A 16760-nucleotide genomic window follows, 5' to 3' on the forward strand; every position below is an offset into this window, starting at 1 on the left:
CATTTTCGGCTCTCCGGAAACAAATAATTCAAGTTTAACCGTGTAAATAATTTTTATTTCATTTTATTTCATTTCATCGTAACGTCTTGTGTGCTCCGATCAACGAGAAAAACGAATTAAAGAAAATACAAGAAAAGGAACGTTGTTACAATAATCCGTATTATCGGTGTTACTACTATTATTATTATTATTATTATTAATATTATTATTATTATAATCATCATCACGAATTCTTGGTTTGGATCAAGAACAAATTCGAGTGGAGCACAAACGAAATTTGGTGCGGGACAAAAAGAAAAGAAATAATTAAAGGAACAAACAAAACGTGCAAACAGTGTAATCGAATGCATAGTCTACGACGATAATCAACATCAAACAAAATCGTCGTCGACGTCATCGTCATCACCATCGATAAATCCGAGTGCTTGTTGTGTCTATTCTGTGCCAAGAAGGCACGTGTCCCTCTTTCCCTCCTCCTCCTCCTCCTCCATCTCTTCCAAGTTTCTATCCTTTAATTTGTTTTTTTTTTCTTCCTCCTTCTCTGTTTTTATCTATTTGTCTATTCGATTAATAGAACATCGAATGAGGAAGAACCCAAATTATTTATAAATCTTTTTCTTTATTTTTTTTTTCAATTTTTTTGTTGTCAATTATTTTTGTTTAAAGTTTGATCATACTTTGTAAGAGTTTATTTCTTCTCTTTTATTCCCTGAGTTTTTTTCCTTTCTTCCCTTCCTGTTTCGTAAATCGTCATCTTTTCTGATTTTCCACTGGGAGAAACGACGAAAGGAAAGGAAGGAAGATGAGCAAGACGTGCGCTCGTTGTGAGAAAACGGTTTATCCGATCGAGGAGCTCAAGTGTCTCGATAAGGTATGTTAAGATATTATTTTTGTCTTTTATTTTTGTTTGCTTTTTGTAATTTTTCATTCGCTTTTGTAATCGATGATTTATTGTTCAATTTTTATTACATAAAATGTAGCCGTTTCTTTCTTTTTTTCTATCTATTTATCTATCTTTCTTACTATATCCTCTCTCTTTCTATCTTCGGTTTTTATTATATTTTGTCTCTCTCTATCTTTCTTACTATGTTCTTTCTCTTTCTATCTTTCTTACCATATTTTGTTTTCTTTTTTCTTTGTTTTTTTTTACTATATTTGTTCTCTTTTTATCTTTCTCTCTCAGTATGTTCTGTCTCTTTCTATCTTACTCTTTTACTGTATTCTTTCTCTTTTCATCTTTTTATATTTCTTTCTTTCTTCGTTTCGCCTTTCTCTCTACCTTCTCTTCTTTCTCTCTTTCCCTCTCTCCCTTTCCTTCTCTCTCTCTGTCTCTTTCTCTTTTTTTCTTTCTTACTCTTGCTTACTCTCTTTCACATTCTATCTCCCTCTGTCTCACTTTATTTCGACTCATGGTTTCGTGAGTCTCTCGAGAAGGCGCGCGGCCGACTTGAGAATTCATTTCGCGACGAATCGCAAGGACGTATAAGTTATTCTTGATTCGATTTCGAGAGAAAAGGAAAAGAGAAAAACAACTGGAAAAATATTATTATTGCTTATTTATTTATAAGTAATGGCAGAATTTTGTATATATTCAAAATATTATCGTTGTTTACTTGCATATTATTTCGTAGTAATGTTAACAAGTATTTTATTTTGGCAAATATTTTAGATTGTTTATTTTTTTATTTATTTATATATATATATATATATATTTAATAAAAAAATACTCTATAATATCATCAACACAATAAACAATAGTATAATAATGAGGTGCAGGTATAATATTTGGGTAATAAACAATAGTATAATAACTTAATAAACAACTGTTATTTAATTGTATAAACTGTAATAACGATACATTCATGACTTATATAATCTTTTATTTTAGTAATTACATAAGTTTCATCATGCATCTGTAAAGAGAAACATGAATACATATAGTCGTGACAGATCAACAATTAATCTTGTTTTATTTCAATATTCTTACATGCGTTTATGAGAGTCTGGGACAAGTAGAATTTATTTCATTTTTAGATTTTTTTTTATTACTTTTTTTTTCCTTTTCCAACAAAGTTTCTTCTTATCTTTCGACTTTTGACTTTCGAGTTAAAAGTTTAAGAAGTTGTTGTTACGTTGATAACAAATAAATATATGCACGTGGTTTGATTGAAAAGTTTTGAGTTTAACGTAAAAACAATTATTTTTATATACCCATATGCACTTTCATTAAAAAAAATGATTGTTACTCTGTCGAAGCTCAAAACTTCTCAACTTCGATTTTTTAAACTACGTATATTTTGTTTTTATTTCTTTTTTGTAACGAGTTGACCAAGAAAATCTTTCTTGCGCGACGAATCGTAGATCGTTAGATCCTTAGAAAAGCGCCAAGTTTCAATTACCATTGAAATTCGATCGTACGTTGACGCAAATCCAATCTACGTCTTTCACCGGATGTCTTCAATACCGGATTGCCAGTGAATGGCATTAGAAGTAACCAGAATTTTTCCCATTTTCTTTCCTTCTTTTTTTCGTATTGTTAGCAGAATAATTATCAGTCAGCACAAATATTTTCTTCCATTCATTATAATTATGTATATATGTTTAAAACATATTTATTAATATTTAAGAATATAAATGAATGTTATAAGTATTTTTATTTTTATTATTATTATTATTTATTATTAACAATTCTTGATCAAATACTTAAAAACGAATGTGAAGGATAACACATATAACTAAAATTATACGTATCGTACTTATAGAGAAAAAATTATTACTTTGAATCCTGGATTGCATTAATTAAATATAATAAATATAATAATATTCACAATATGTGTGTGTGTGTGTGTGTCTGTGTGTGTTTAATATTCACAGTAAAACGTTTATTATAATTTACGTTCACCAATGATTGAGAATTGCGTGGGAAATTTAAATCCTATTTATATTTTTTACGAGATCAAATACTGCGTTAAAGTTTATAATTACAAATCTTTTTTTTTCAATTAGAATATCTCACAAATAATAAATAAAAAATTAATTAAAATAAATAGTAAAATATTGGTGAAATTGTTTGCGAGACTCTTGTTACATAGGTGTTGCAAACTAAAAAAGGCGTCGTTAAAGTAATTCTAAATTTGAATCCATTAGCTATCAAGATCTTCCCATTGATTTTCTAAATTTTCTTATTACTTGTATTGTCGGCTTTTATTACAGATGACCGAGAACACTTTCAATTTAGGAATTTGAACAAAATATTCGAATGAAAGATAAATTTGTTGTTTGTGTTTTGTACTCGGAGGGGGCACAAGAGTGTATCGTTCTCGAACATTCTAATTTTATTCTCAACCATCAATTGATTTATCAATTCGAAAGTGTGCAACCCGCATTTCGTGAAGAAACACGGTCCTCTAATTAATTTACGTCCCTCCATTAATAGCTGAGACTATTACTCGTTTAATTATCTACTTCTTTTTATTTTTCTTTTTCTCTTTTTTTCTTTCTTTTTTTCTTTCTTTCTTTATTTTCAACGACCTCGACTACCGTTGTGTCCGTTCAACTACGCGAGTCATTCCACGATATAGAAAGTTAGTCCGTTTTTATTATATCGAACAAATACCACAAAACTAATTTACTCCTTTTTTCTTCTAATAAAAGTATACAAAAAATAGTTCATTTTTATCCTGGAAATTATTTCATACATTAATGCGGACCTCGATCAGAATCATTTGAAGGTATTTTTAAAAATGGAGGACAAGTATAGAGTTAGCGATGGCGCCATCTACTTCGAGTTTCGTAGCGAAAATAAAGAAAAATGTAATATAAATCACGTTTGAAATCGGAAAGACAGTATTTGTGAGTAAAAATACTGTTAAAGATTGTTTAAGAATGCTGTATGTAATTCAACAATAACGGTATCCAATGTAATACCGTTCGAATGACTTGAGAATTAAAGGAGAACTCGCGAACGCGATTCGTCATTCGATTTAATACACAATTTAACTGACGCGCCATCTTGTCGGCGTTAAATATGATTATCGGAGCATTAAAAAGATCTCTTTGTTAGGAGTAACAAAAAAAAATTAGAATAAGGAAATAATGAAATATAAGATAGAAGAAAAAAAAGGTACATTTCTGTAACTTTTTTTTTTATTCGAGGGTGACAATTGGAAAAATAGACAAAATCTACTTTTAGCAAGAAACGGTCTTGAATAAATACGTATTGGCACGAGTTACCACTAGGGCTTGTACTGTGTTGTGTTGCGTGGGTTTGGCATACGATTACAACAGGTGGGAGTTGATCCCAACCTGTTGCTTGCTCTCCTCTAACACGAGAAAATCCCCAATCCGAAACATTTCGTATTTCTTGTTACCCTTTTGTCGTCAGACACACATATATATTTTATATTTTTTTATTATTTTTTACACAATTTTGTACCAAATTACAAGGTGAACCATGTTTTCTAATTAAAAGGTATTCTTTTGAAGTATTTGAAGTCTAATCTACAAAAATTAGTCCGTTTAAAATAAATTCTAAACACTGTTAATTAATTGGAAACAAATTTTATTTTAAAACAAACATTTCTATGCTAAGACAACATTTACAAATTTCTATACGTGACACGTTTGCGTAATTAATCATCGGAGGATCTACGATTTCTAATTTTCACTGGCCAATTTTCTTTCTCTCTTTCTCACTCGTAAAAATTCTTTAAACATTTTTTAAAGTTTCGACAATAATTACATACAACGAGGAGGTTGTTTCATAACAGCGGTCCAAGTCTCGTGAGAAGATCTCTGTCATGAGTAAATAAATGGCAGGAAGCTTGCTAGTCTATTCGAAAAGTTCTCTCATTAACATCTTTCAACTTAAACTTACGTGTTCATTCAACAGTCATTCGAATAAAACTTGATGTATCTAATCATTTAAAATAAAAATAAGAAAGAATTTCTTTTTTTTAGTTTCTTTTCTAGTACATTTCGTATTCTCGACAAAAATGGTCAAACGACATTTTCGTGGTCGGATAAGCACGTCCGGTGAGAATCATGGGGGCTTAGTCATCCTTTAGTTCAGGGATAATCATTGAGCCGTGAGAACGACGTCATTATAATTTTAAATCATTCAACGATCGAGACTTTTCCTTCGTGGAAATTCTAAACGATTTTCCTTGCATGCTTAAAAAAGAAAAAGCAAGAGAGAGAGAGAGAGAGAGAGAGAGAGAAAGAGAAAGAGAATGATATATTCGACCTTCTAATAGCAATTAACAAGTTGGAGGTTGAAAGTCGATCCGTGACCTTGAATAAAAAGAGAAAGATATATAGATACAAGTGGATAGCTTTAAATCAATTCTTATCTCGATCTCTCGATCCGTCTTTACGACGTTTATGACATTTATCTCGTAACATTTAATGATCGATCTATCGTTTCTTCTTCTTCTTCTTCTTCTCCTTTTGTTTTTTCTTATTTTTTTCTTTTTAAATCTTACACTCCTTTTAAGAAATGCATTCTCACAATTCATGTTGTGTGTCCAAGTTTAACCAGAAGAATAAAGTACGTTCTACTTTCTGTTTCAGATATGGCATAAGCAGTGCTTCAAGTGTCAGGGTTGCGGGATGACCTTGAACATGCGAACGTACAAAGGCTTCAACAAACAGCCGTATTGTGAGGCGTAAGTCTATTTATTCTAATTCTAATCTTTTTAGACGTTCTTGATAAGATCTAATTAAAATTTCTACAAATTCGTTCGAAAATTCTGATCGTTAGAAACAAATTATAGAAATTAACTCGAGTTTCGTTTGACGAAACAAATTTTTGATATTAAATTACTCTTCTACACTTTTTGTAGTATTGCAATTTAAAAATAATTAACCTAAAAAGTCTTGACAACAAATAATAATTGATCTTTAAAATGATTCGAATACTTTTGGAACCACCCTATATAGAATCATAGTTAATTAACATAAAAAATAATTAATTTTCATTTGATTGTAATTGGTGGTCGGGAATTTCGGAACTATTTCGACGAATCGGAGTAGAAAAAAAGATGGCGCCGAGGTTCGAACGAAATTGACTTCGCTTTAAGGTTAATTTATTTTTCAAATCAATTAAAATCTTTCGGGACTACCCTGCATAAAATAAATATTAATTAAATTAAAAAGAGAAAAATGATGAATTGCTATTAGGTCGTAACGATGGTCGGGATTTTTGAACGATTTGAAGAGATCGAAATAGAGAGAAAGATGGCGTCGAGGGCAGAATGAAATTGACTTTGGCGTTAGGGTTAATTTCGTGCACTGGACGAAAATTAATCGGGTCCGTTAAGTTTGTGTAGTAGAAGTTATAATAACTGGCGGACTGACGGGAGTTCCGAGGGGAGAGCCGTAAAGTCTCATAGCGCTCTCCTGTGATAAGCTCCGAACATATGCTGTTTTTATCATCTCTCTTGCTCGTTCGCTCGCTCTAAAAATGGCTTCTTCTTCGGAGATACGCGAGTGTACCATGCTAAATATAGAATGCCGAAGAGAACAAGAAGAAGAAGCTATGCCCAAAGTGGATTTCTTTTCTAAATTAATCATTTCTAAAATTATATTTCTTTAAGGAAACAAAAGTGATTCAATATGATTCATAAATTTATTTTTGGACCACGTGAGAAAAATAATTGAATTTGATTTGTCAATTAAATGTAATTGATTACCGATGATTGGTAAGAAATTACGTTGTCTAACATTATATGCATTCCGATGGTACATTACATTGGTGTCACAAAAAATAACATCAATGTCAATTACCGGCCAAAAAGTTTCTTTGATTTATTTACCAAATTTTTTTTCCTTTAATATTGCAAAATTACAAGCCTAAAAACTTTTGATTCATTTTATAGTTTTTTAACCATCGATATAATAAAACAAATGTAATACAGATCATAAAGTAGATATGGAGTTCACAGTGTCGAGTATCTTTAACTCGACCATTGGATTTTTCTTAGCAGCAACGATCGACGATAATTCGATTATTGGTCGGTACGACAATTAGAGTGGCTTCTTGTTGTGGCTTCTCCTCTTCTTCCTCTAACTCTGTTTATTCTTTTTCTTCTTCTTCTTCTTCTTCTTCTGTAACTTTGGATCTGTCTTAAAACTCGATGAACAGGATTTATCGTTCTAAGGATTATTCGACGACAATATTTCCACTGTATCGTACGATGCAACGACGATGATGATGAAATCTTCCTGCTCTCTGCAGATTCAAAGCCACGTTACTCTATCTCATTCTTCCTTCCTCTGAACGTCCTCCTTTATCGCGCATAATTCCCTTCGTAACGATGAGTTATACGCTTGAATTAACATCATGAGTTATACTTGATAACTACCATGAAATACCCCATAGCCAAAGATCTATGAAAATGAATATGAATAAAAAAATAGAACTATGAAATAATTTGGTCATTTTTTTAATTGAAAACTTTGCTTTTAAAGCTTGCTTTCTTGATGGTGAAAGATTAAAAATTATTCCTTCAATTCAATTTTAGAAGAAAAATACAAAAAAAATAGTACATGATTCTGAGATTCGTAACGGATTAATATTATATTTTCTTTGTATGTAACTAATGATGATGATGATGATGATGATGATGATGATGATGATGATGATAGTGATTGTGGTGGTAACTCATGCGTGTGTCGGATCAAGTGAACACAAGCCGAATGAGGGAGACGGAACACGTGTGAGCGTGAAACTCATTCATTCGTCTGGTCATCCCTTCTTTTTCTCAATTCCCTCTCTTTATCCTCCTCCTCCTCCTCCTTTTTCTCTTCTTCGTCTTTTACTTTGTTGTCTTTCTTACTCTTTCTTTTTACTAACGATCTCATGTATTTAATTTAACTAATTATTGCAAAAAACGGTCTGACTGAAAAGAAGACAATAAGAGAAGTTGTGTTAGAAAATTTCTAAATTTTATTTTATTTTTTCTATTTTACGACGTACGGTTTATATAAGGTGTTTTCGATTTCATTCGCCGCTATTGGAATTTTCGCGAATTTACATTAAATGACGTCAGTGCCTGCTGAGGAATTATCATCCTCGGTGTACCTCGAATGAGTCACACGAGAACGTTTGCCTCTTCTCGATTGGATGAGACGATGAAATGAGAGTCAAAGAGATAGTGAATAAGATATTAAGTATCTTTGTCCTAGCATTTAAACAATAAATAAATAAATAATAATTTACTCGCACAATTTTTTACTACGTTACGAGTGCACGAATATATTTTCAACTTTTTTTTTTATACTCTGAACCAATTAATTCGATATGATTTCTTAGAAAAAATTAAAATAAAACATTGTTTCTATTTTTAAATAAAAAAATCTTTGACCCTCACGTTATTAATAAATGTATTAACATACAATTAATTAATTATTCACGTATTTGTAATATGCGAGATAATAACGACGATGGGAAATAGATAAGAACTGGTAATAATTCTAATTTCTTAGCTTCTTGTTTCTTTTTATCATTTTCTTTTCTAGACAATAATACGAAAGAATATAAATTTAGAAGCGAGAATAATGAATAGTAAATGTTCCCTATTTAGATCTCGATATTATAGCAACACATAACGTATATATTCACATAATCAAAATGAAATCGCTGCTTTTCTCACAAATTAACAGTGCTGTTTCTTCTTATTTCTTTTTTTTTTCTCTTCCTCTCTCTCTTTTTCTAATGTACATCATACTCCAATATAAATCAAACGTAGTTTCGCGGTGGTAATTATACTACGCATGCGTATTACACTGCTATTTAAGAGAGTGAGTGAGAGAGTGAGAGAGTGGGGAGGGGGTTATGAAGAAGAAAAAAATAGCGCGAGATACGAATATAAGACTCGTGTGTAACGTAGATCTCTTGCGTGTAAATATAATCCGCTTGAGAAAGAAAGAAAAAGAAAAAATGAGAATGATGGAATGAGTGAGTGAGTGAGTAAGTAAGTAAGTAAGTAAGGAAAGTAAAGTAAAGTAAAGTAAAGTAAGTAAGTAAATAAGAGAGAAAAAGAGAGAGAGAGAGAGAGAGAGAGAGAGAGAAAGGAGAAGAAGCAGGAAACATCGCCGTCTGTCCTGTCACGGCGGTGCGCAGTTTCAACTCGAAGCAATTTAACAGCTAGTCGTAAAAAGAAGGGGGAGTGTTCAGCGTAGCGTGACTCTTGTCTGCATGGTTATGGCAAACCGACCTTGTCCCACAATGCACCGCCAAACCCATAGCAGAAAACGTGAACGCCGAGAGACTTATCCGTGAACCCCCTAAATACTTTTACTGATAATCATTATTTTAATATTACTACTACTATTACCACTACTACCCTACTTATCTTATCAGATACTATAATGGTTTTAGTACACTGGATCTTCATTAATTTTGAGTTTATATAATAATCGTCAAATTTGATGATATCAATGAATCTTCAGGATGCATTTTTGATAATAATTCTTTAAATAATACTAAGTTTAATCATTTTATTAGTTATCAGATTTTGTACGCTGGATCTTTATCAATTTTGGATTTGATATAATTGTCAAAACTTGATGCATTATTAATTTATCAGTGAACTTTTACAGGATGCATTTTTGATAATAATGCAATGGGTCTTTGGAAGAAAGGCGTATGTTATATACTTCAAATGTGTAATATAAGCGATAATAAAATTTAACATAGGTCCTTTTTCCAGACACTCATTCAATTATATCTAAAATAAATGTATTTAATGATTACGTATAATTTTATTGAATAGCTTAAATTTTAATGGACTCCGGATGATTAATAATTCAGATAATTATATACATTTGTCTTGATTAGATAGTAATTAAAAGTTACTACCGCTTTTATTTCGGTTTATGTAACTTTTCAGAACTGTTACTTTTTTTTTTATTTCCTTTTCTTTTCCTCTCTTTTTTTTTCTACATTTATACAAGAATAACGGTTAAAAGTAGTAACGTTTTGTAATTGGTGTATTGTATCGTGAGAAAAGCTGCTCAAAGGATTAAAAGACGTCCGTTTTATCTTTCTAATCTTATGAATTGATTACGATTTGCAAATTCGCATTTCACATCGTCTTTTAATTTACATGAATTTATGTATCTTCAAAGAGAGAGAGAGAGAGAAAGTAAAATAGAAAAAAAAACTGTACGAATTCGAAGATGTTTATAAATGTACTTACTACCATTCCGCATTCACATCCACTTTCTTCTTAAGAATTGAAAGAATGCGAACGGTTTCATTTCTGTAAGGCTTCCGTCCTCATACGATTGACACTTATATATACTCGTTGTACTTGTGCTCTCCTCGAAGCCTGTTCTAAACTTAACGCTCTACTGGAATCTAATACCTCTGACCCCAACAACAAATCCATTCCAGGCTTGTACAGTGTGCTACTCCGTTAAACACCGAGGAAATAGCCTCTTTGGAATTATCAACTTCTTCCTAACCACCTTTTAATGTTTCTGTGCTCACACGTCTCCAATTTAAACCAACTGTATACGAGACAAAAAAAGACAATTGTTGCATTTAAACAAAATATCGATAAAATATCGTAGCATGTGATTTTATTACAATCTTCGCATCTAGAATTGTTTGGTCATAAAAGTATATATATATAATTGTATTGTGTATAGTTTTATTATAATTTTATTTAGTAATTTTTTATACTATGTGCAGCTTTACAATTGTTGCATTTAGTAAAACTATCGTTGTACTGTGTAATTTTATTACTATTTTTTGATAATTTACAATAGTTAAACGTATAATTTTATAAATATCAAATATAATTATTTTTGTAATTGCTCACTTACAATACTTACATATATAATTATTTAATATTAATGTAATAATGTAAAGTAACGATTTGATGACACTTAAAATCAGTATAATAGAATAATGAAGATAATAATCGTTTAATCTCGGTTTTATTTTCTCTCTTTCCCCTTATCTCATTGTAAGTATCCAAAGACAAGAAGAGGAACGAAAATGCATACCTAATTATTCGATGCAATTGCGTAACGTACATACGTTCATGATTACTGGGTATGGCATGGTGAGAGAGCCACAGACACCGTATATGGAAAACAGACTCGTGACATAAATCTCGATTACGACGTGCACGACGAACTTACCTTACCCTAACTGACACATGCATACATCTATCATACATTTGTTTCTATCTATTTATTTATCTATCTAAATACACACATGTACACAAACACATATACACTATCCCTTCAAAGTTTAAATTAATTGGTCAATTTTCATGAAAATTAAACACACCGATAAAGTAATCAAAAATCAAATATTAATAAGTTAAATTGTGTTTTAAGAGATTTCGTTATCTTTGTAACCATTGTACTTTGGTATAATTTAAAACAATATTTGAAATGAATTTTCGTACCGGGGTGACATCTTTTTAACCTTTAACAAGAAGTATGGAAAACTATGCAATTAGAAACCGAGAAACTAATTGTTAGGATGCTTAGAATAGAAAAAATTATGTAAAATATACATTTTCCTTGATAAATAAAGTAATACAAAATTTAAAAAACATACTATAGTAAAATATCTGCTATCCGAATTAATTGCGAAATGCAACTGTTCGGATAAAGAAATTTTCGTATAGTAGAAAACTAGTAATTTGTGCTGCACTTCTATCATTTTTTAATTTATGGAGTATTTATTTTTTCCATTTCAACACTTATTGTTAGTATTGCACAATTCATTTTTGATGCCATTATACACGAACAGTAATTGCGTACGATTTTAATTACATATTGGAACAATAAGAAAGATGTAATATTGTATAAAGGATGTACTACAATACATTGTCGACTATTTGTTTCGATAGTAGATAACACAAGCAGGAAAGTAATATATACACAGTGTCTCAATAATAAAGCATGTGAGAATAATAGAACGTTCGAATACAAAATTGTCGGATACTTGGAGATTCCACTGTACTCAAAAATTTGTTTAACGAATTAATTTACCTCGATTACTAAGGGTACTCGTTTTTTATTACAAATATCCTGGTTCTTTGAATTTATATAGAGATATCAAACTTTTTTGGCTCGTAGCATATACCATATATATGTACATTTATGTAGTTAGTTAGAAAGCTTTGCATGTATGCATTTCGATGAAACTCTCAGATTACTTAATCTCATCTGATGGTTTCATTTCATTTCATTTCATCTTCCTTCTATCCTTCTCGTCTTGCAAAATTTCACTATTCGATCTCCCCTTCATATTTTTCTCCCTTTTTTATATTTCGGTCATTCGAAACGCGTTACGATTTCTCCGGAGAAAATTATCGACACCCATTGCGGAGGATGGACTCATGAGATAAGAAACACGTCATTGACCTCTTGTCATCGTCCTTTTCTTTTTTGCTTTTAATATTTATCCTAATTTTTTAATAACAATATATATATATTTATAAATAAATTAATTTCTTTGTTTCATTTACCAAAATTACAATTTATTCAATTTTTCAATTTTATCATTTAAACGTAAAAATCTTCGTGAAAATAAATTTTCTTCAACTTCTGTTGCGTTAAAAAAGAAATTCATAATTATTTCTTTCTATTTTTTTTATTTTAATGTTGTACGTAATATTTAAATTTTTGTCCTTTGCGATAAATAAATTTTCAACGCATCTCGAAAGATCCCCCTTCCTCTTCCTCGAGTTTCAAAGTTGCTAAATGATAGACGCTTACGTGACTGGTTCTATCTTCTCTCTTACATTGTTATTGAATACTCGAAAGCGTGCCATTGTTATTTTTCTTCGATCTCTTTTCATATCGTAATCCTTGTCGTGTTCAAAGTTCGTGAGTGGAATTATAAGAATGTTTTAATAATCCGCATGACATATCTTGTGACACTTTATATCTGTCAAAATCAGCTGATCACTTCAGTGTGTTTATTTAAATATGAATGCACACGCGTAGAATTTTATTTATTCATCGGCACATAATTTTTTAATTATCATCATCATCATCATCATCATCGTCGTCATCATCGCGATATAATTATTATTATTATAATTTTTGTTGATATATCTTTTATGCAGACACATACCAAAAGCAAAGGCGACAACAATGGCGGAAACACCAGAATTAAAACGTATCGCAGAGAATACGAAAATTCAAAGCAACGTTAAGTATCACGCAGAGTTCGAGAAGGCAAAGGGAAAGTTCACGCAAGTCGCGGATGATCCAGAGACGTTGAGAATCAAGCAGAACAGTAAGATCATTTCAAACGTTGCTTACCATGGTGAACTTCAGAAGAAAGCGATCATGGAACAGAAGAGGACCATGACCGGAGAAAATGGCGAACAAATAGGTCAGTTCTCTCTCTCTCTCTTTGTCTTTTTAAATTTAAATTACATTTCAAAGTCAAATCAAATCATTTGAATATCCAATATAACAAAAAAAAAAAAGACTATTTTTATCATAAGAAACACAGAACAAATTCATAAAAAAACGTAAGCTAATTGTGTCCTCGAGTAAACGTTTGCCTAGTTTTGCTTTATTTTCTTCCCCATTACGTGTCTGAATCCAATTATTTGTTAGCTTTTCGTTGCTTTTTTCTATGCTTTTTAGAGTACGTAGAGTACACGGACGGTACAATCACACCTGCCTCGAGCAGTTACCTAAATGCGAATCCACCAGTTGCGAGAACGGCAAACTCGCCTGTACAAAGGACACCAGGTAGGATCGCTGATTACGATCCCCTTAGTGAAGCAAGGCCGAGTCCTTATTCCGCTAGGCAAGCCGCAACCACGGTCATTTATACCAGTGACAAAGGTCCAGGTAAGTTTCTCTTCCTTGATCCTGCTTTTATAACGCATTACATTACATTACATATACGTACTTTTTATATAAGTATTTGCATATACGTATACGTTCTTTCATTACCCTATTTCGTTTTTTAACACCCCTTTTTTTAAGTATAATCAGCAGGTACTTTGGTTAATTTGTTATAATATAGTTTTTTGTCTTCGTAATATTTTTATTTCAATTAGAGATTACACTATATTTTTATTTTATATTTATATTTAATACAAAAATTAACAATATATATATATTTTTATGTTTTGCATTATAAGATAATTTTATTTCAATTGAACTACTATTTTGATTAATAAATAATAAGAAAATTAATATCTACATTTTTATTTTGTATTTTAGGGGAGATTAAAATACAAAAAATTATAATATTATTGTTTTTTATTTACACAAATTTGCAGTAGCGTTAGATTAAGAATATGGATTGCTCAAAATTTCTATATCTAAATTAGATTATATAATTTTTGTTAATAATTAACAATAAATAATAATAATAATAATTTCAAGTACATGCATCCCCCTAAAATTAGTATAAAAATAAAAAAAACTTATTAGACCACCAGTAATATATAAAAAAAGGAAAAAAATAGCTCGTGACTTGGCTTAGTCATAGATTCAGAAAATGAACATTTCATTAGACGTTATTATTATGATTATCATTATTATCATCATCATAATCATCATCATCGTCGTCATAGTTGTTTCGGTCGTCGTCCTTTGTTACGTTCGCATACAACATCTGTCCGACAAGATCTATCCGGAAGTTCTCCTAAGCGCAACCAGCAACAGCACCTTCGTTATCCAGTTGGAGAATTTTTTTTCTTGTGCTACATCATCCTGATATTTATTACATTACTAAACCTATTTGTAATTTATCCAATCATTAATATTATTTTTTTATTAAGAAGAAAATTTGTTCACATTGTACAGTTACGAATCCACCAACACGAAAAATTGGTTCCGTAGCGGATATCGACCCGGTGAACGACTATTACGGATCGCTCACGCCTGCGACGAATAATAATCACGTGATACAGCATCAGCCACCACCACCGCCACCTACCAACGTCGGAGTAAGTTATAAATTTTACGCGCCAATTTAGAACGCTTTAATTTATATTATCTTATTTTTTTGAATGTATAATAATTAAGTAAAGTATTTCTTTTTTAATACTTCATTTGCAATGACCAAATGTTATTTTAAAGTCTTGCACTTATTTGTGTGTCTATATATTGTTTATATATTTTACTTTTATTAGTAAATTATTATTATTATTATTATTATTTTGTCTCTTCTTCAAAGTTTTTAAATTATTTTGTTTTATAATTATGTTTTAGTTACTATTAGTAAAGAAAATGATATAAGTATAAATATAATTTAATTATATACTATATTATACACCAAAGCTTTTTAAAATATGGGGTTACCACCTCGAATAAGGTCGTGTAACTAAATTTCGGGCCGCAGAAACGTTTTCATGGTTTTAATACGTGGTAAAATAATATTTCTATGTATACCAACGTATTGTTTTTGAATATATTTTTTTATATTATTTATTATCAGCTAAGTGGAAAAGTTTGAAAAACCCTGCTGTTTAATTTACTAATAATTGAATACCATCCCATAACTTTAACTAAAAATTTAAATATCTTAAAATAAAAAGAAAAATTTTCTAGTTATTAAGTATTTGATAATATTTTCAGAGAGTATATAGAGCGATGTACGATTACGAGGCACAAGATTTGGACGAAGTAAGCTTCTGTGATGGTGACCTGATTGTCAACTGCACAGCCATTGACGAAGGATGGATGACTGGTTTGGTACAACGTACAGGTCGACATGGTATGTTGCCAGCGAACTATGTCGAGCCAGCGCAGATCTAAGGGCCATTATTTTTTGAACGATGAATCTTAGCAGCTGCCATCATCTTAACTCCTCCTTTTGTTGTCACCGTTCGTTTGATCGAAATTTCTCCGTTTCGATCGAATGAAACGCTACTAGTGTACACACTGGTGGTGTGCATGCGTGTTTGTGTGAGAGAAAGAGAAAGAGAGAGAGGGGGGGAGGGAGAAAGAGAGAGAGAGGGAGAGAGAGAGAATATTCTTTGCTTGCGAGAGAGATCGTCTGTTTTTTTTCTCCCAACTGTTATGTACAATGCTCTCCTTGCCGTGTTAGAGAAAAATTAAACAATATTTTCAAACAGGACACCACTTTCGAAATGATCGTCTTGTTTGCGCGAGATTGTTGTTTCTTTAAAGTTTCTTTTTTTTAAATATATTTTTTTAAATTGAAGAGAATAAAAAATGAGATAACGGATAAATAATTTTTGTCATTGAAAGGCTGCTTCTGCTCGTGTTGTTGTTGACGTTGTTACGTTATCATCGTCGGTGTCATTTTTAGACGCGCTGCTACATTTTCTTCTTCTTATCGCGAAGCGTTCATAGTTTCTTTTTTCTTTTTTACATACCGCGTTTTTTGCATTTCATGTATCAAACGTTATCTATATATATAGACTTCTAATATAATAGAGATATAATAATAGCTATATATGATTACGATTTGGGGACCAAGCATTTTGTAATGAATTTTACAAATATATATATATATATATATATTTATATATATATATATATTTTCTTTCGAGCGAACTGAGGAATATAATAATAGTTACAACAGATTGCTTTACTTTCCTGTATTCGATATAGAAAATAATTCTGTCTTCATTCGCTCGTTGCTGGCGCAAACGCGACTTTCCACGACTAAATTATAAGATTCTAATTCCAGCAAATGACCAATCAAAAATTCTAAGTATTGCCTTTCTTCAATAAGATTTATTACACACATTCCTTAATTGCTAAAGGATTCTCATTATTTTTATTTG

General features: G+C 30.9%; 1 protein-coding gene across 1 annotated transcript; it reads left to right on the forward strand.

Annotated features, from left to right (window-relative positions):
- Positions 1-785: 785 nt before the first annotated feature.
- On the forward strand, positions 786-15922 carry LOC122525030 (LIM and SH3 domain protein F42H10.3). The gene is made up of 6 exons (XM_043647570.1): positions 786-871; positions 5572-5666; positions 13101-13372; positions 13633-13842; positions 14809-14951; positions 15583-15922. The coding sequence occupies exons 1-6, from the start codon at positions 803-805 to the stop codon at positions 15760-15762; spliced, it is 969 nt and encodes a 322-aa protein (XP_043503505.1). The 5' UTR covers positions 786-802; the 3' UTR covers positions 15763-15922.
- The last annotated feature ends 838 nt before the right edge of the window (positions 15923-16760 follow it).

This window comes from Polistes fuscatus, unplaced genomic scaffold (genome assembly GCF_010416935.1).
Source record: "Polistes fuscatus isolate 324 unplaced genomic scaffold, CU_Pfus_HIC Scaffold8, whole genome shotgun sequence".
Taxonomy (NCBI): domain Eukaryota; kingdom Metazoa; phylum Arthropoda; class Insecta; order Hymenoptera; family Vespidae; genus Polistes; species Polistes fuscatus.